This window comes from Opisthocomus hoazin, chromosome 6 (genome assembly GCF_030867145.1).
Source record: "Opisthocomus hoazin isolate bOpiHoa1 chromosome 6, bOpiHoa1.hap1, whole genome shotgun sequence".
Classification (NCBI taxonomy): Eukaryota; Metazoa; Chordata; class Aves; order Opisthocomiformes; family Opisthocomidae; genus Opisthocomus; species Opisthocomus hoazin.
In genome coordinates, this window is record NC_134419.1 from 59,339,513 (window position 1) to 59,360,872 (window position 21,360).

Consider the following 21,360-nt stretch of genomic DNA (forward strand, 5'->3'; position numbering starts at 1 on the left):
AATCTCATATATTAATTCTGTTCTGCATGTTTAACTGAAAGGTTGCAAAGTGCAGATAACCTGCAAAGTTCTCTTTCCTTCTATTCTGAGGCCCAAAACCTTCAGTTATAAAGTATTCTTTCTGCGTGCAGGATGGACAATGACCAGACACAATCCACCACCAGAGTCGGTTGCAGAAATTCCATTAAGGGATCATCCTAAGTCATAAGGAAGCACATATTTCTGTTGCACCCTAACTTTAATTTGGTTGCATTGTCTCTTGTCCTTTTCCAGAATCTCTGAAGGTGATGGTTATTAATTAAAAAAAAAAGAAATAAATGGAATGCTGCCTTGAAAAGTGTAGCTCACACATTGTCAATGTAATTGACATCCTGATTCACTGAAGTCCTTCAGCAAGTGTAAACCATGTGACTTGAATTCCTAGAAAACAGAGAGATCATCCCAGATATATAATCACTAGAACCAGTTGAAGGAAAATGGCAGGTATTTGTGGCTAATAGAAGATTGAAGATGGGACCACTCCTTTTGGTAGCAGCAGAGTTTTCACCAGCCTAGGCAAGGGTGAATCTATAAGCTCAGTTTCTGAATGAGTGAGCGAGCCATTATGATTTGAGTGGTGGTTTGTCTATGTGTTTCAAAAGAATCTCCTTTTCTTATGACCAATAATACATAATAGAAATGTTCCAGAGGTATTTAAGCACATGTTTAATTCTAGCTGAAGTTAATGGAACATATATGTGATATGCTGAATAGGAATTGGTTTCTTCACGTGCCTACTCTTAAGCACATACAAAAAAAGCTTACATAGCTTGGGCCAACCTTCCCCTGCCCCAAAATCAGAGATTTCTCTTAAAGTGGACAGTACAATAGAGAGACTAGAAAAAGAACTATCTGAATCTGAAGTCTGCATTTAGTTACAGTTAGAGAATTACTCTGAGGGACAATAAAATATCGATCTTAGTCAAATGACAGGTGAAATTAGTATATGCTGCTGTTTTATTTACATAGTGAGCAGGATTTGGCCTTGTGTCTTGAAATCAGTCCAGCAATCCATGTGTGAATTTATAAAACATATTTTGAATAGAATAAAAGGAACTAAAATAAAAAAGAAGCCACAACTCTTTGCTTGAGTAATCAAATTGGAAGGATGAATATATATTCCTGTACGGCAACAGGATAACTTCACAGAATCCCACTCTTTACCTTCAAAAATACACTGGAGTATACAAAGCACAAAAGCAATTCTGAAAATACTTTTTTATATGCCCAGGTTTTATGCAAAGTGCTTTAAGAGCCAAATCTGTGCAAGCTGATTTGTTGCCATTGCTTCACAGCCAGACTTCAGACTACTGTCCTTTCAGGAAATAAGGAACAGAAACCTTGCTGACTTGCCTCAGAGTCTTCCCATTATGAAGTTATTTATATGTAAAGCAATAAAAATCCTATCCAGCACTACATGTAATCACTACAGCATGAAATTAAAGAATTCACCTAGCTTGGGAAAGACTCAGAAAAGACTGGTTGTCTCCTTATTAGACAGTTCAGATTATGCACCTTTCTTTACCTTGGTGAAAATTCATCTGGGAGGACAGTAGCGAGGTGTCCGATATTTTCTCATGCAGTCGTTTCCTTATCACATGACTTCTGCTAAGCTGAGAGGCTGTGCTGTCTTCAGTGACTACCCGCTCTACCTAGAAGACAGCAGTACTGCAAGTCAATGTCATACAATATGTGGACTTCAGACTCTCTTACTGGAGTGATCCTCGCCCTCTGCTTGTCAGAGGCTGCTGATTTGCTTGGTATAAGCAACTTCATCTTCTCAGATTAACACAAAGTAGGACTGAGTTTTGATGGCTTCATGCTCTCATGCTAGCTGTGTTTGAGAAGAGACACCCTCTGTTACAGTGGGAAATAGAGTAACAGAGAGTGCAAGGGAAAAGGTCATCTCAGAATGTTCGTGAATACTGGTTGAAAATAGAAAAAAACACATTTGCAGTGTGGTTTTTTCCACTTTCATTCAGCTTGTCAACATAAAATGTTTGTTGATATTCCAAATCTTCAAAAAGACTCAGGTGCTCACTTCTTAAAGACTTCACATGGTCAGGCTTGATTGCACAGCAAATGTTCAGCTCAACTCAAGGACAATGAATTAAATTCTCAGTATGATGTAAATGTGATTTCTTTGAATTTCACAAAGAAATTATGAAACCAGAGTGGCGATGGGGAAAAATTTTCTCTTGTGTAAAGTCCATTCCTTTGGCCAATATGAAGTCTCTCTAAAGGTTATGATTGCTTCAGTATTAACCAAAGAGTTGAAGATACTGTAAGCGTAAAAGCTGGATTTGTATAGTTTCCCAGGAGTGTAAGAGTGGTGTGAGAGATGGCTTCATTGCCTCATTTGCTTGCACACATGCCCACTCAGTTTCCTGCTTAGAATTCTAGAACCAAATCTCACTTCCCTAATTCATACAAGCATTGATTTCACGCAATTGCTCACCTGTATCCCACGTTGCTGCTCACCTCTCTCACCAAAGAAAAGGAGATGATTAGAGTATGAGTAGTACCTACCTCACTGGCACTTCCCACAGCAAACTGGACCATTTTCTTTATGTAGATATTTGCTGGTAAGGAAGCAGATTCCTTCTGATGTGCCTCACATGCTTCCAGAATTGATTCAGGAGAAATTCTTTTATGTGGCAGATCTTCACATAGTGTCAGCAAGAGCATGTGTAGTTGGTCACTCAGCTGGAGGGACTGAGTCAAAATGGACATACTGTTAAATGACATCTCCCAGTGGTCTGAAATCCTGTGTAAACTGGGACCAAGAATTTCTTCAAGCCTTTCACCCTGAGTGAGAAATGGGCACTGAATTCCTTAAGACTTTGGGAAAAATCTAGACAGGCAGCATAACAGCACTAAATGGAGCCTCTAATAGGATCCAGGATAGCCTTGGAGGGAACTTGCATCTACACCTAGGAGGGTCATCAGCCTGTATAGTGGCTTCTTGGTGACAGACAACAGCTCAGTCTGCTCCACGGCTTTCTAATTAGACTGTGATTCTTAAAAATTTGTGCAAGTAAGACATGCGGCAGCACTAGCTTCAAAAAGGTGAGGAGTTATACCAGCCAAAACTGTTGCCATAGAGATCAGATACTTAAATTTTAGAGTAATTTAGCTTATAGAGCCTTTTCTTTTAGACCATGTATACTCATGAAAGGGAGGTTAAATCTGCTAAAATCTTGTGGTCTCCAAATCAAAAACATTCAATCAAAGGCATGGATATGGAAATGAAGCAAAGTGTGTGCTATAAATCTTTGAAAGGATTCTGGGTAAGCAAGAAGTGTAAAATTTCAACTAGCAGAGATGCTGGCAGAATTTGCTTAGATATAAGGAGAGTTATTTAGTTTTATTCTGGCATCCAATTTGAAAAAGCACATAAATGTGCACAACACTACTACCATGCCAACATGATGTTTTTCTTCTAGCCCTTCCTATCTTAGAATCATAGAATCATAGAGTCATTTAGGTTGGAAAATACCTTTAAGATCAAGTCCAACTGTAAACCTAACACTGCCAAGTCCACCACTAGACCATATTCCTAAGTGCTGCATCTACATGTCTTTTAAACACCTCCAGGGACAGTGACTCAACCACTTCACTGGGCAGCCTATTCCTTATTACAGTCTTGGAATAAATAATCTTCACTCTTAAAAGCAAGATACAATTCATCTTAATGGGAACAATTTTGGGTTTTGAAGAAAAAGGAAAAAAAAAAGGAAAATAAAGATGAGGTCTAACTAAATTCCCGATTTGGATGAGCTGGTGTTTTTGGTGAAGTCTGGACCTTGACACAAGCTTTCCAATTCTTTCTAGTGGCCCAAAACATAAAGCCCCTCTTACTGAGACTTCAGATTATGCCTCTCAATCTTTGAACCTACCAATACAAGACAGCATAAAAGAAAACAAAAATGTTTGTGTTACTGGCCTGATTTGGAGGAACCTGGTAGTCTGCTGACCAATAGAGGGTCATTCCTAAGGAATATACCAACATCTGTCAAAACAGAAAAGGAAAGCCTTTATGAAGTCAACATTAAACACAGGAAAGCCTCATACTAGAGAGACGATTTTTTTTTGCCTTTGGTCACAAAATGAAAGAAGCCAAACAGATCATTTTTCTTAAAACTAGACTAGAGGAAACATATATAAAAGTACAATAGAGACTTTTGGCTTATGAACTAGACGGCATGCAATGAGTATTGTTGAGCTTTAAAGTCTGAGCCAAGCTGCCCTCTATCCAATGATGCCATGACTAGGAGCAGAAATTTGAACTCCTTTCTTAGTTTTGAAGCTCTTCCATTGGTGATTAAAGCTCTCCTCTACCTGTGGGACTAACTAGCAGTGGTGTCCAGGAAGAGGATTCCTTGGAGTAAGGGCCATCTATTCCAAATCTTCACGTTTCTGCATAGTGTCTAAGTGAAGAGTTATGTGGGAGTCTGAAACTACTGTGTTCTGCCTGAGAGAAGTATGCACTGATGTGGTCCTAGTGGTATTTAAAACTTTTATGTACCTGAGTGTTGTATCTTCCTGTCTTGCCAGAGAGACTCATTTGGCAGGGAGAAGAAAAGTAAATTGCTAACACAGCTGAACATAGTTCTCACTTCCTGGGCATGCTCATAGTGTTCATAGAAATATGCCTCCTTTCTGTGGGAGTTTACAAATTATACATTTCTGCAGGCCTTGAGGACTGATCTTCAAAACTGATTTTGATGCTGACATGCATGCTAATCTAATGGCAAGCTGCAAGATACATGTAAATCTTTCTAACTGTAGCCTAATTTGTTTAGTGTTATTAGAAATGAAGTTTGACAGTAGATGCCTGGTATGCTGCATGAAAAACAAGTTTGTCTTCATGAGGTACTGTCAAGATTTATTTTGTAATATATCTCACCTTTGTTAGCCTGATGCGCTGGTTTTTACTTTGAGCGTGGAGCAATTCTGGTGCACTGAAAGGGACAGCTTCTGTCTGAGATGCATTGTTTTGGAAGGACAAATTTCCTTCAGCAGACAATAGTACTGACCACGGACAAATAACATGGATGGCAGGGTCTGAAAAATGTTGAAGAAAATAATGGAATTCTTACTGTTGAATTCACCATGCTCAGAAAATCATATTGCTGGCACTTCACCTGCATAACCAAACCCATCACTGAAGTTTCCTGGAGACATAACCAAAAGTCAGTGGAATCTTGCTCATTCATGCCTGGCTGATTTTATCAGCTGGAATTCAGTGATGGTTAAAGACTTGATTTCTCTCTCACATCACTTCACACATATAAACAATATATTGATTTCATTGGGTTTCTGAAGCCTAAGGAAAGGCAGAATCACATCCCATGTGCAGATTCTGGAGATCTTGAGATTTTTTGTAGACTTTTTTATGCAAAAACACAAGAGAATATCAGAAGAGTAGAACACTCCTTTCAATAAAGCATGAATACTTTCAGGCTGGAATTTGCAAAAGATCTTAAGTTAGCTTCCATTAAGTTGCATGACCATGGTAGAAGTCTCTTCTTTGTGGTGATATTTTTTTGTTCTGTGTGCTGTTTATAGTCTGTCAGCTCTGCATTTTAGTAACCTCTCTTTCAGTGTATTTTGCAAAGCCAAGTTACTTTGCCAGAAAGCCAGTGTCAGGAGTCAGTACCTTTTTATTTCCATTGTACAGATGAAGAAACTGATGCAGAGGCCGGCTTTGATGACGACACTGTGTCAGCCAACAGAAGCTGAGGTAGCAGTAGAAACAAAATTCCCAAGCCCCAGTGCTATAACCTACTACACTTTTCTTAGAGTGGAAAAACACAATTTCCAACTAACCTGAATTTCATCATTTTTACCAGAATGCAAACATGAAAACTATCCAAACTTAAACTTAGATTAGATTCGACCGGTAAGGTGAACAGCCACAATATTTTAGCATTATTCACATTCAGTCTTTCTATCTGTGCATCAGTTCTGTTAAAAGAGAGGGGATGTTTAAAACAAAAGTCTTTTCAGATGATAAATGTACACTTCTAAATCTGACAAGGTCCTGAGGACACTAATAGGCCTTAATGGCCCTGACCAGCCTCACTAGAGACGTACCCCCATCCTCTTCCCATAGTCCCACGCTCCAGTTAAGCTCAGCCTGGGACCTTGAGTCCCTGCCTGAGGTATATGGTGCAGGAGTGCCTGTCTCCAGCTCAGCCACAGCCACGTCTTGCATGACTGTGGATCTCACTGTTCCTGACCCACAGATTGATGTCCCAGCCTGACCTCAGACTTGCCTTGGCACTGTGGGCTTGCCTTGTGGTTGCTGGGCTGTCTGACCCTGATTGCCCACACCAGATCTGACCCTGACTCAGCTTCCCAGCTTGACCTTGGACCTGCGCTGTCACCACAAACTTGTGTGGTGGTCTGGATTCTCAGTTGTCAACTCCAGATGCGCCCAGCTCACCTTATTTGGGTACTGTGGGATAGGGCCCTGGCTGGCATTGCCCCTCCACTGTCACCGTTGTAACCATGCTGGTGTCTGGGGTCCCTGTCCCTTAGGGAACAGCTTGCCCTTGCTGTTCCCTGAAAAAATCTATTTGAAGGTTTCTCAGTAATGGACTGGATTCTCCTTGCAAAGGGCTGAGTATTCTTAAAAAATATACCTGCAGAGATCCACTGAGGTTGGTTCCAGGGGTCTGAAGCAGGAGTGGAAACATGCGGTTGTGTGGTCTTCTGCAAACACTCTGCACTTGCATACATACATTCAGTGAATTTGACAAAAGACATCCAAGAGATTTCATTATAATATTAATTTTAAAAGTATGATAAAAAGCATATAAGATCAATCTGTTTACTTCAGAAAGAGGAAAAGCTGCATTAACTATGGCAATATTTAGATATAGTGTTTCTGGAAATATAGTTAATTAAAAAAAACAAAAAGTTGGCTGTTGAACCTATCTCTTCAGTTTAGACCAGGAAAACAAAGACCATTCAGATCTCCATAGGAGAAGAGCTCAGAAACATGCCCTAAATGCGCTGGTATTTTGGCATTTAAAAATTATATATTCAAAAATGGCTACTTAGTTCTTATGCATGGTGACTTTTACATCAGGAAAATGGATGGTAAATATGGGTAAAATGTTAAGCTGGCAACTCATATACACCTAGGAGATTTATACAGCTAGAGCACCCAGAAATTCAAGACTTATGGACCACTGGCATTTGCAACAGTTGTGGCATTTGCTTCTTTAGAAAATTAAAGATCTTAAAATCATCACCTAGCCTTCTCTTTTTCTCCTTCCCCATTTTCTCTAGTATTGTATGCAAATACAATTAGCACATGCTGGGAAATTTGTATTAGAAACAGATAGCCAGCTTGTACTTTAGCCTCTATGAAGATTACCTGTCCTTCTGTAATGCTGGCTAGCCAACGAGTCAGTGTACCTGTCTAACCAGTCAGTGCCCAAACACACTGGAAATATTGCTATAGCAAGTGGTGCTGACCATCACCAGGTCTAGCAGGATCCCTCAAGCACAGTGCAGCACAAACATGGCAGTAGTAGCCCTGAGAAGATGCTGATTCCAGAAGCAATACAGCTGTAATTAAGAGATGTTGAGCCAGAGATATGTCATAGTCAACTGGGATGATGCTATGCAAAGGCAGTTCATCTTTGCTGCCCTCCAAGAAACTGGAGCTCTGGGGATTCAGCTTCAGAATGAGTCCAACTTGGCATGACTTCTGGACTTGAGCTCCCTAAAGGCATGCTTGAGTAGCCTTGCAGTTGACCTATAGACCATCTTGGTTCTACATCCCTACTTCCTCTTGTTTTACTCTTCATCTTCTGATTATAATAACTTAAATTTATCTTGTGCAGCATAGCGAACATAGGCTGATTATCTCAATTCAATGGACATCCAACAAGTCTTTTTTTAAAAAAAAAAAAAAAAGAAGAGATCAGAAGATCACAGTGTCCGCTTAGCGTCTGGCACTGAGTTAATAAGCTGTGGTGGACCTGAGCTGAACTGATCCAGGTGAGTGTCTCTGTGCCGCACTCCTTTGCACATTCCTCGTGCCTGTCTTGTCTAGGCTGTTCTATCCTCTTTTTACACTGGATAATAGAGATGGTATAGACAACCTCCTACAGTGTTCCAGTCTATTAAAATGTAGTTGGTTATAAAAGTTCACCCCTCCAGCTACAGCAGAAGTTACACATCACTTGTTTTTAGTGTTTGTATTTTGATTCCACATGCTTATGACGTAAGAACTCACCTCATCCATTCTCCCCTCAAAAGGAATATCCACTGTCATAAACGGTTCTCTAAATGTGACAGGTTGCTCAGCTGTGCCCTCTTGTACAGCTGGCCTGCTTGACAAGTATTCAGCATGATGACTTGCCTAGCCATTGTGATGTCACTTTATTATCATCAAGCATAAAACTATTTTACTGGCTCAATGAGGAGCCATGTGGCCTGTTATCCTCTATCAGCATCTGAAGGACACGATCCTAGCTGGCATGCACTTTCTGTGTGTGTATGTTATTCAGACTTTAGGAAGAACCCTTCTGTCCCATTCCACTAAGTATAATTGTACTTAGATGAATTAATACTTGATGAGTAATTTGGAAAAAAACCCCAAACAAACAACTGTGTGAAGGTCTCTTACGTAGGCAGAGTAGTCTGCATGTAATCCCAGCAGCACTGAAAGATTTCTTGTTTCTGTTAGCAATATCCTATTATTGCTATTAGGGCTTTTTGTCTAAAAAATAAAAAAAAAGCTCCAAAGAGCTAAAATAACGCAGGAATTAATTTCCAACAGCAAGAACTAGAAGAAGATACTTTTCACCTCACCTTTGTGAAGGTCATCCAGAAGCTGCATTGTGGCCAGGTACAAGAGCGCCCATATTTCTTCTTCCTCCAAAGGGCTTCCTTTTGCCCACAGGACCTCAGCCAGTGTCACACAGGAACTGCTCATGCCTGCTGCAATAGAAACCAGATTTTGGAAACACTAAAGTAAGCTGAATTACTCAAAGCAAACCATACTGATTGCAACTGTATCGTTCTCTCATAATAAGAAATATTTTGTGCTGCTGCTTTGTCAACAAAAGGTAGGTGTCATTCATCCCTATCTTAATCTGAGTATGAGTAAATGCAGAGGACTGAACTAAGTGACTTTCTGTAATCTTTTTCAGCCCTTTTAGTCATAATTTGAAACCAACCACAAGATTCTGTGGGGCAAATAGTTTTTACTCAGGAGATCCCTGATGAACATGTGCTGTTCAGACTTTGTGAGTGGTTATCTGAATGGCAGGGCATTCATTTTGCTGCTTAGTTGGATGCTTTTGTCTATAAAAACATGACAGAGTTAATCTAAGAGAAAAAGAATGGCAAAGCAAAAGAGATGCACTCTACACAAAAGGTTTATGAACACAGTCCAACAGAGCAATTGAGTTTCATTCAATGCTCAGCAAATTGATCAGTAAAAGCTTGTAGACTCTTACAGAATTCATTGACAAGAGATTTTCTTGGTCAGATATCTAGACTCAGAACTTGCAGTTCATCCATACCAATATACATATAAACTTGCTTTGTTTCACTAAAACCAGATTAAAAGATCCTGTTTTGTCTCAGCTGCAATGCAGCACTAGATCATTTAGAGAAAGGCATCCTGTAGTGAATAATAATTTAATGTCTTAGCTATTGGAAAAGTATTTTCCTAATCCCAGCCTACTAGAAACTGAATTGAGATTTGAAGCATCAAGGCTTTTTTTCCTCTGAATGTTTTATCATACTAAATATTATCAAAGAAGTTTTATTCTTCATTAATGGGTCTGATTTTTCCATTTCACCAGTGTTATATTTCCATAATTTACTAATCTAGGCAGACCTGCTCTAGGTCTACATATCTGTAAGAAAAATGAATCCAAACTTAAAATCTGCCACAAATTTTTCAACTTAATTTATACTTTTGCTGTTACTATCCTGTAACAGTTTGCTCCGTAGATTCATTGTACGCTGTATAAACAGGGGCATAATGAGAAAAGTTGGAAGTGATCCATCTATCACTTTGAGGTTTTGACATTGTCTGTAGACCACCAAGTGAGGACACTTGAGCCTAGGATGATATTGTCATGTATAGGATTATAAACAGCATTGTGATATGGCTTCACTTACAACATGAAAACAGATCTTCCCTCCTAACCATTTCTTCACCAACTGTACACAGCCCACTTACTGCTACCATTTGCTTTCTGCCTTCAAAAGAATTTACTGTGTTTTACAGCTGATTTCTTCACCAGCTTCCCATTTATTATGCAGTCTTCAAGGGGTCACTGCAAGAGCATTATGATGTTCTGCAGGACCAACTTGTTGCTGATTAACAGACTACTCAGACTTTGATTCATGGGGTCTTGTCTTGGATCACTAGCTTCCAAACAAGGAATGACAACATTGGAAGAATGATCCCTTGCTGCAATCACTACAGGATTATGGACTAACCTAGTGACATTTTAAACAGAACCAGAGTCCTAATTTTAGTCTCTGTAGCTTCAAAGGATAGTAAAGCTGCTTAAGAACCTAACCTTAATTAGAAGAGACAGAAAAATCTTCTTAATCTAAGCCATCACCATTTCTCTTAATAATAAATTACTGTGATAGCATTTCACTTAACCCTGTGGTGCTGGAACTAAGCAATCAATACATGTCCCCAGAGCTAGAATCTGTGTGGCTTCTCCATAAGGGTAAATCCACCTGGTTGTACTTAGTGCTGTTTTATTTAAGACCATGCTGGGAGAAGGAGCACTGCATCCTCTATTTTAGATAGAAGTGCTTATACCAAATGATTTCAGTGCTGATATTTCTAACTAGCTTCTGTTACTCAATAAGCAACTAACCAGAGAGCAGGCATTACAGCTTTATAGAGCCAAAATGATGTCAACAGTTACACCAGAGCTTCTTAACTTTTATAGTGAGTGTTTTTTCTAAGAGTAAAAGTAATGTCTCAGATAAATACTAAGTATGAATTAAACAAATTCTACTAGTAATGATGTGCAAATTTCTTAAAAAAATTATTCGATTGTACGGCCATGGAAATAATAATTTCTTCAACATGTAATAAATTATTGATTTAATGCAATGTAGAGTTAAGCAATGTGTTATTTTACAAGCAAATTTGCAACTGGTTTTTAAACACCCTCAGAATGCCCTGTAATTTTGGGCTGTATTTTTGACTTGTGGTTTTCAAGACCAGCATGATGTGATATTTGACAAAAAATTATAACTGTGTGAGTCCTTGGGGAAAAGCCCAAGGCTCTGCTATTTACAGGATATGAGAGTAAAAGTGATATAAAGATATTGTTATCATTATAGCACTGCACATATTCATGGTCCCTCAATTCAGTAAAAGTTGTGATCCAGAACCAAACAATTCTGACCTTCAAACAAGCTACAACTGGTAAGGCAAAGCAGGCATATTAGGAGGCAAGGAGGAAAAAGTTAACAATAATCTTGCAAAAAGGGACTTCATTGTTTTCAGTAACGCTACACATCAGGAAGTGATGCTAGATCTAGTTAAACCTGCAGCAAAAAATTTGAGCAGCAGAATGTAATTGCCCACTTTGGAGTTTGGCCAGAACACAGAAGTTAACATTTATGTGTCTGGAAAAAGTAGCAAAGGGATTTCAGTGCCAATTCGTGCTCTGAGGTCAAAGACAAATCTTCTGCTAACTTCTGTGGAAGAAGGTGCCATCCAAAAAGGCACATTGGCCTAAAATGTCCTCCCAATTCTAATCTTTGCAACACATTCATTCATTATGTGGACTGTCTCAAGTCAATAGATTTTCCTCTGGAAGAATTTCACCTACTTTTCCTGCACAGATATGAAAAGTACAATGAGGTGAGACTAATCCACCATTTTGCCACAAATACCCACCTATTTATCACATTTCTTTCTGAATTATTTTATTCTGTTTTGATACATTATGTTTTGTCATATGTGCAATCTTTCAGCCAAAGAGTCATTGAAATCTAGGGCCAATGAAAGAAATGGAATTGATTATAAAAGGTAATGAACTACAGCTTTGCATCTGAATTTAACACTTCATAACAATCACACATTAGTAATTTCATATGTCAGGGTCACTTTACATGCAATTTAGCTTTATTAGATTTGGCAATCTTATTTAGTAAAATATAAGGGAGCAACTTGGCTTTAGTCAACCTTCATCTTTACCTTTGCTGCTTTGTTGACTGCGTAAAGACAACAAAAGAGCTAAAAACTACTCAAAAACTACTTTTGTAGGAGAACTGACTTTCTCTTATCAAACACAGTCATGTGAATTAAACATCCTCAAGAGGAATGGGGCATCCGGATTCTTAACTAAATGACAGCCCTTTTCACACAAGTCTATCAGAGGGAGTGTACTGGGGAGTTGTTCCAGCTCTAGAATCAGTTTCTATCGCATGAAAGTCTTAACCTGGATGATGGTGAAAAAATAGATGAAAAAGGAAGATCACAGGACACAGCAATGAATAAGATGGTGAGGAAGGAGGAATCACTTTTAGGTTTTCAAAACATAGGGTCAAGTTTGTTTCTAGTCTACTTTTAGAGGCATGAAGCAAGAACAGATTTGACCCATTTGGGCATCCTGAAGAACAACCAGAAATGAGACTTCAGCAAAAAGTTTGTATATAAACACAGCAACAACAAAGATGGATTAACCTTCGGTAGGAAGCAAACATTCTGAGAACTGGAAAGGCTTCTATCAAACGAGAAATGCCTTTCATTTTTTACAGCCAGGAAGCTGTTCTTGCAGAGGTCTTGCCTTTCTTCTGACTGAACATCCACTTCTTCTTCATTACTCCATTTGTATATCGCAAAATACCTAGGTGGAAACTTAGGTAGTACATATGTCTTAAACTGATTCTGGGTTTCTACAGACAGTTTGGGATCAGTGAAATAATTCTGCCCCATGCAAGAGTGTCTACACTTAGATATTCTCAAATGAACAATTTTCACATGAGGATCACAATCTTTTGTTGCTCAAGGCTTCATGTTGTTTGCCTCTTTAAAAAAAAAAAATCCAAACCCTGTAATTTGGGTAATAATAATCCTGTTTGGAGATTTTGAGCTGTTGGTCTCCAAAATAACTAGGACTAGGTAGTCAGGAGATACTAAAGAAGCACAGAAAGCTGGGACCAAACTGTTTGTCAGTGAGAATCCTAAACCTGTTTTGTTTTGCATCTGATTCACAACAATAAACAAAACTGTAACATGCAGTGGGCTACAGAGGAAAGAAGATGATCACTTTAGTCTGTAATTGTGAGCTTTGGACAGAGTCTGACTGCATTTATTGTGTTGATGACAGTTCTGGTTTAATACTTCAGGTTATATTTTGTTTTTGAAGAACAGTACTTTTCCATAAGGTGGATTAAGCTTACAAAAAATATAGTATAGAAATTATTTACTAAGAAATTACAACTAAATATATTGTTTTTATAGGCACTATTAATCTATAACATTTAAAATTGAAAACTTACATAAATCTCAAACAGTAAGTTCTCAAAATATATTAAAATGTGGTTAAAATTGAATTAAGGGAATACTGGTGCTATCACCAAACTAATGATTCTTAAGGATAATCTTAGGGGAAATACAGAAAAAACTGTATTGAAAATAAATGTAACATAGTATCTTCAGCATAACTGTATGAATATTTTAGAGAAATAAAAAAGGCAATAAACTGGGGAGATTGGTGTCCTCACTGTGTATTTTAGACTATTGAAAATATCTACATTAAACTCTGACCTTCTTGTGCATATAATGCATCTTAGGGCCGATGCAGTAATCCTTTAATATATTTAAAGTCAGTTCTTGATACATGCTATCATTCATGACAACATGTTTTTTAACCTGGAGATATAAGCATAACAACTGGATAAAAAGCTGGATAATTACTCATTACTTTGCTTAGGTACAACCTACTGTATTTCCATGCTGTTTGTCCATAAAATATCAATAAATTTTAGCTATGTGAAAAGTTGGAAGAGACTGAAAGGAGCACTTTTAAAAAAAAATCTAGTTCAAAATTAATTTAAATCATAACCTGATTTATTCACATATATCCCATATATAAATCTTATGCTCTGACTCATTGTACACTTGTTACTATAATTCTGGAGCGAATACACTGTATTCCTCATACCACAGAGATGAATCTTATTAGGTATGAAATTCAACTCTCTGAAATATGGGGTGGAAATTTATGGGTTTATAATTTCAATAAACATTTAAAATGATGTTTAAAAATTCTGTTCAAATAAAGTAGACAGGCGGAGCCAAATCTGTAAACACTGACAAGTCAATAAGGGAGTTGCCTTGTTGCTAAAGCATGACTTTTCCTTAGAAAGATTATGCCACATAAATTATGGTTGTAATGATACAGCCTTCATTATACGATATTTTTTCACCCTCTAATGTAAATTTCTATTTTAATTTCCTTTTTAGAAACATGCACTTTAATCAATAGGAGAATTAACCAGATTATTTCAAAATATTCAACACTCAAGGGGGATAAAATTTCATTGCTGAGGAGAGCCAAATTTCATTGCTAAGAAATCATAAACTTCCCATGGACTGGGTGAGTCTTTACAAAGTTAAATTTTTGAAGGAAAGACTTGAAATTTGATTCTTGAACTGTGCAGTTATGTGCCTCTCTGTAGTGAATTTCATGAGCTGAGTAGTAAGAGTGTTAAAAGATGTGGCTTTATTACAAGATCTATGGACATTGTTCCTCAAAGACATAAAATGTCACTGATGCCAAAAGAAAATGTAGAACTCAGGATCCTACAGAATCAGATTTACAGGGCCAAATTCCAACCTCCTCTTTACTTTAAAGGGAACTTACCTGTGAATTTAAGAGGAGAATCTTACACTGTCTGCAGTCGGTTTGCAAATACATATCCTGTCAGTAGAAATGTATAAAAACATCTCACTGGATAACTGCATTCAAAAGAAACTGGTGTTATGTTAGTTCCTGCTAAGCTTACATGTCCTATCACCTCCACCCTGGCTTATATTAAACCCCAAGGACCTCATAGATTATCTGTCTATGATAGAGTACTACTGCCATTCTTTTATTTTTTTCATGCATCTCTCATTAAAAGCTCATCTACAAGAGAGTATAACAGACTGGTGGCCTACAACTGAATCTAACACGTCTAACACATAATCTACATTCTAGTGCTTCAAAGATTGAAGCTTCAAAGACATGCTGTCTGCTGCTGTAGTGCCAGAAATAGTAGGACGGTAGAACTCAAGCACCACAGTAATATTTCTCCTTTATGTTTACGGGCGTATGTCCTTTTTTTAGGCATTATGTAACTTTCTGCAATGAGGCAGCCTCGTTCCAGACAGAGCAACTGGGAATGAAGAGTCAAATGATGTGCTGGTGCCGAGGTTAAAAGGTAGCACCACAATACATGTAGGAGAACCTCAGCAGGCTTTACTCTAGCTTCTTCAGATACCATAGCAAAATGAAGTCCCAAATTAAAGATGAAGAGCTAAGATGTTAGCCTATACCGTCCAGGCTTCCCAAAGTCTCTCCATAGCTCCTCAAGCAACTGCTCCAACTGTAGTCAATGCTGCTGTGGTTTGCCTATTATTAATATGTTATGCAAGTACTCTAAAGCTAGTTTTTGAGTCCTGAAAGTGTCACAGTGATACCTTTGTTTGCAGTAGAGAGATAGCCAAAGCTTCTGATCTTGATCCTGATGCTGACTGGCTCTATCAGCTGAGAAAGTCTCAGTGCCTTCTTTCATCATATCACTGAGGATGATGTGGTTTGCTATCATTAGTGATCCACTTTAGATGTAAATAGTAAATTACCATTATTCGTATTCCTCTGGAATTTCCATCTAAACATTTCTAAATCAGTAATGTTTATGAAACATATGCCAAAACGTCCATAAAATAAGGCTGCTTTTATTTTAGAAACTGCAAACTGTAATGCAGAGTCTTGCCTAAAAACACATTAGAGAGCAGTAGAGAAGAAATTAGGAAACCAGTTTCCTAATTGAGAGTCTTTAGTCCAAGGTTGTAGTCACTAGAGACATGTCTTTCTGGAGTTCAGTGCTGCTTCCTAAATAATAATACTCAGTATAAATCCATGAAGAAATAACATACTTAAACATGTTCTCCAGAATCATGTGAACTGTGTTATACAAATGAAGACTTATCCCTGCCATAAAAGCAGTAACAATTTAGTGCCTTCTATTCCTTTGCCTTCAATACAAAATAAAAATAGGCTGAGGTACTCTGAATTTTTATCAGTGAAATTCTCTCATAGGCGAATGTTTCTGACTCCAGAAGAAGACAGGAGGCGCTGAGCACTGACATTCTGGACCACAATCTGACCAACCATATATAATCATTTTTCATGCAAGCAAGCAGCCTTCTAATCAGAATTAGCTAATGACTTGAGAGAAATGAAATGATCTTTAATGTAAAAAAACCCTGGGTAAATATTAGATACTGCTGTACAAAGCCAAGGAGATGAATGCTTTAATAATTTTTTGATTGATACTGAGATTAAGAGAAATACATAGGAACCTACCTGTACAAGTTGGACAGATGCTGCATCCAGAACAGTCTGAAATCAGTATTTTTGCCCAATACTGATTGTTTAGATCATCATAGTTGTAAATGTCACATTAAACACATTCAGGACTTGCTTGGACTTACTTTCTTTCTTTCTTTCCTTTCTTTCTTTCTCTTTCTTTCTTTCTTTCTTTCTTTCTTTCTTTCTTTCTTTCTTTCTTTCTTTCTTTCTTTCTTTCTTTCTTTCTTTCTTTCTTTCTTTCTTTCTTTCTTTCTTTCTTTCTTTCTTTCTTTCTTTCTTTCTTTCTTTCTTTCTTTCTTTCTTTCTTTCTTTCTTTCTTTCTTTCTTTCTTTCTTTCTTTCTTTCTTTCTTTCTTTCTTTCTTTCTTTCTTTCTTTCTTTCTTTCTTTCTTTCTTTCTTTCTTTCTTTCTTTCTTTCTTTCTTTCTTTCTTTCTTTCTTTCTTTCTTTCTTTCTTTCTTTCTTTCTTTCCTTCTTTCTTTCCTTCTTTCCTTCTTTCCTTCCTTCTTTCCTTCTTTCCTTCTTTCCTTCTTTCCTTCCTTCTTTCCTTCCTTCTTTCCTTCTTTCCTTCCTTCTTTCCTTCTTTCCTTCCTTCTTTCTTTCCTTCTGCCTTCTCTCTTTCTCTCTCTCTTTCTTTCTCTTTCTTCCTTTCTCCCTTTCTACTGCTTTGTTTATATCTTGTAACTAAGCACTGTGTGGTCTGGCAAATGGCTAAGCAAGTAAACAATAAGGTTCCTTCTTTTGCTTGAAAGCCAAGTCTAGCAGCTCCTGGTTTGAAGTTGAGGGCAACGTCATGTCTGCTGAGGCTGTTTAAATGCCTTCCTTTTCTTTTTTTCTTTTCTTTTCTTTTCTTTTCTTTTCTTTTCTTTTCTTTTCTTTTCTTTTCTTTTCTTTTCTTTTCTTTTCTTTTCTTTTCTTTTCTTTTCTTTTCTTTTCTTTTCTTTTCTTTTCTTTTCTTTTCTTTTCTTTTCTTTTCTTTTCTTTTCTTTCCTTTTCTTTCCTTTTCTTTCCTTTTCTTTTTTTCTTGTTTGTTTTTTTTTTTTTTTTTTGGTAGTTCACCCAGCAGGTAATAAAAGTCAGCTTTTAGGAAGTGGCTCAATATAAATCTCTGGGTCCGTCAACATGTAAGAACTCAACTGGATTACCTGACGCACACAGGAGCATTAGATCTAAAGCCCTGTAGACTGATGTCACTTTCAGTTCCCTGCCAAGCCAGAGAGAAGCAGTACACCAAGGCAGACATTGATGGTCTAAGGGGGTGAGTGTGTCTTTTATGAGCAGCAAAATCCTTCAGGCTCAATAAACAATGCAGATAAGATTTCGATGGGTCTGTCTGGCAGAAAAAAACAACGGAAGGAAGAGAATTTGGTTATATTTTTTAACATTGCTCAATCCGAAAAATTCTGATTAATTATTGCAGGGTGCAGCTGTGCTCAGATCAGGGCAAAGGGAGCTCATGGGATGCTGCAGGGCATCTGTGAGCTGTGCATAAGAAAGTGAAGAAAAAAAACCTTAGCAAAACAAAAGAAAGTTCTATTGGACTTATTCAATAAGCTCTTCACATTAATTGTTCCTCCATTCTTCCCAGCTCTGTTTCTCTTGGCATTCTATTTTACTCCTTCCATCTTCCAAACATCTTTCTTCTGGTTTGAGCTGAATAGAAGTCCCTCTACCTCTAAAAAATTTGAATGCATTCATTTACTTCTGAGTAGCAAAAAAAAGAAAAAAAATTATCAGAGTGTATATCATGTATTGCAATGGCAAATATCCATTTTTATGATAATGTTAGTATTCAGATAGAGCAGACAGCATTTTATTTTTAAAGAATACCTTCAAAAATTGGATGACACTACAGAAAATATGGTATCATACAAAAGGCCAGGAGCTACAACACAAAAATACTCCTATCGGGCAACCATCTCTTTTACTGTCCTTGTCTATGGTAGACTCAGGTCAAGATTATTTTACCATCAGAAGCTGAAATCATCATTACCCTAGATCCTCACACTGTGTGATTTATCATCTGATGCTCAGTCATGTTCTTCTTTATGTCTTGTCCTTCCTTGGACTGTAAGACTGTCTCCACTCCTGATTCTTATCCTCCATAAGTGCTCTTCTAGAGAGTAGTTGGAGGATCCTTAACTTTCTCCCTCCACCTTTGTATAAGCATTCCATAAAGCTGTATTTGTTTACTCTTTCTCCCTACAATTTGTCCCTGAGCAACGTGATTTGCAAATGCAAATTCAGCTACAAACTTTCATCAGTGCCTCACAGATGTCTCCACTGTAGATTTCTGTCTCCATGTTCAAATGAAAACCTTGGATTGTCTCCCTTTGCCTAACTTCACACTAGTCATTTAAGTTTAACATGGCCCAAAAAAAAAAAAAAGCCCTCATTTCCATATTTCTCACTTGTGTTTCCTTTCTTAGTCACCACGAATTATGCCACTGTTATTCCTAGCCCATACCCTGGGTTTCATGTTCAGTTTGGTTGTCTTCCTAGGTCAACCCTTCCACTGTATCTGTATCTTGACATGTGCTTTTGAATAAAATTTACAAGCTATGGTCATCTTTATCTATCTGTAAATAAAATTTATTCAGGCTTTCATCATCTCAATTGCTGCAAATCCCTTTCTTCCGACATTGACAAATGCAATATTGCCTCATCCAAAATGTCACTGAAAACATCTACTTAGCTGAATTCTCACATTGGGCACGTCACCCATATTTTTGTATCCCTTCTCAGGTCCTTTATAGCAGCAAAATAAATCTATTTTTTTCTAAATTTGGTCTTGGTCCAGAAGTCATAAATCTGGTCTGAAGGGGAGCCTGCTAGGAATGCAGGCAGAAATAAAACTAGGTAGAAAAGTCTCACATCTGAGATGCCTCAAACAGAACATTTGGGAATAGGCCAACCAACATTTATAGATAAATCTTACCAACTGTGCAATAAAGACTATTTGTTGACCCTTTTCCTGTGATCACTGAGATGGATACCGCTTTTCATTTTTTGGATTCATGGATCCAAATACCAGCAGATCAGCAAAAGGCTGTTTATGATAAAAAGAAACTCTGAGCATTGATAGACCTCAGGATGTATTCAGCCTGATTGTCCAATACGATCCTACGAACAGGAGAAAAGCAACATGGAAGTTTGTGGCTGTTCCTTCCCCAGGTAATGAGTGGTGAGGAGATAGGAAGTTATTTATAGTGGTGCATCTGTAGCTACCAGATTTGATTTAAGTAAATACGTGTATAATGCTGTTTGTGGAGTTAATAGGGTGTGTGGCTTGTTGAATCATTTTGCTAGAAATAATGTGTTGTATGAATTTGCTCCCATTAAATCAGGTAGAAATATTGATTTGAATAACTAATCAAAGTTCCTAAACACTTAATGCTCCATTGCTTTAAGAAAAGACTCGACGTTTCTTCTCATGAAAACTTGGGCCCAGTGCAAACCTGTGGTAGTTGTGTTGGTGTAAACAATGGCTCCAGATTTGCGATATCAAATCCTCATCCATGGTTCCTTCTCTATTATAAATCGTCATTGAAAACAGTCATTTTAGAAAATTATTCACATCATCACAGTAGTACTTCAGAATCATAAACTCAAAACAGACAGTATGAGAGCTTCAGTTGCATTCATTCTATTCACCTGTCGAATCCTTACTATGTACAGATGACATGTATGTAATTCTGGCAAAGTTTATGTAACTAGATCACTATGAAAGCAGGTTAACAAGATGAAGGACTATTTATCCCAGTGAGGGAACTGCTGGATAGAGGCTTAGGATCTCCCTTATGTTCTGTCCAGCTTTCTGAGAAGTGGCAAGGATTAGAATCCAATTATTCTCTGACATTAATGCCTTTTTATCCCACTGAAGCTGAAGTGTGGGAAGCTCTTCAAGTTTACATAAAGGTGAGGGTTATTATTTACTTCTCAGCTGATGGTGGTACAAGCAGGCTGTCAAAACTACAACCACAGGTCAGGTGTGGGGTTTCTCTTAAACAGACGACTCACAGTGCTTCTGCTAAGTTTTAACTGTTTTTAGTTCAGTCATGTGGACTGGATCATAAACTGCTTGAGCTGTCAAAGCTTAGCAGAGATTACTTGAGCTTTTAGAAAAATGACAGAACCTCACCCCTTTTGTTTTAATTCTGCTCAAGTCATATAACAGGACCTTATCACTTCTTCTGATAGTGAGCTTCCATGCATCATCCCTATGCCCGGTAAACATACAAATTAAAATTTTATTTCACTGATCGTTTCTAAGCAGATTGGAATTGGTCCAGTCATCTATATTTAGCTTAGCAAAGTAATATAGGAAACTGAGTCTATACTCTTGTTCTGGTCTTTGCTGTCAGGGGTATTTCACAGCAGTATCTTCGTGGGAATCAGGTCTGATCTGTGTAGCCCTGAGGTCAGTTTTGAAGAAAAAGAGAAGAGGTCAATATGTAAGCAAGATGCAAAGAAAAAGATCTATGTAAGGAAGTTAATTTCAGATTAATAGCTGAACAAATATGTCTGAACAGCCTGTTTCCCTTTAAGAAATAATTCCAAAGTTTATTAAAAATAACCCACTAAACTGAAAGTGGCGGTGCTTTGGGGTTTGAAGGGGGCAGGAAGGCAGCATAACTCTTACCTGCCACTGATGACAATAACCGGCTTTTCTTAAGAACAAAGTGTGGATCGAATCCTTGGGAGTTTCTAAGTCTTTAGAAA

The 21,360-nt window shown here is 37.7% G+C and overlaps 2 protein-coding genes across 4 annotated transcripts in view; one reads left to right on the plus strand and one right to left on the minus strand.

Moving 5' to 3' along the window:
• Positions 1 to 21,360, plus strand: part of MAPK8 (mitogen-activated protein kinase 8) — a 332,992-nt gene that overhangs the window by 234,309 nt on the left and 77,323 nt on the right. The window lies entirely within an intron of this gene.
• LOC142361710 (FERM and PDZ domain-containing protein 2-like) lies at positions 377 to 16,702 on the minus strand. Its single transcript, XM_075424121.1, has 7 exons — positions 16,635 to 16,702; positions 8,875 to 9,003; positions 4,949 to 5,106; positions 3,986 to 4,051; positions 2,569 to 2,754; positions 1,565 to 1,691; positions 377 to 420 (listed from the first exon to the last, which is right to left on the minus strand). Exons 2-7 carry the CDS (start codon positions 8,996 to 8,998, stop codon positions 377 to 379), a joined length of 705 nt encoding a protein of 234 aa, XP_075280236.1. The 5' UTR covers positions 8,999 to 9,003; positions 16,635 to 16,702.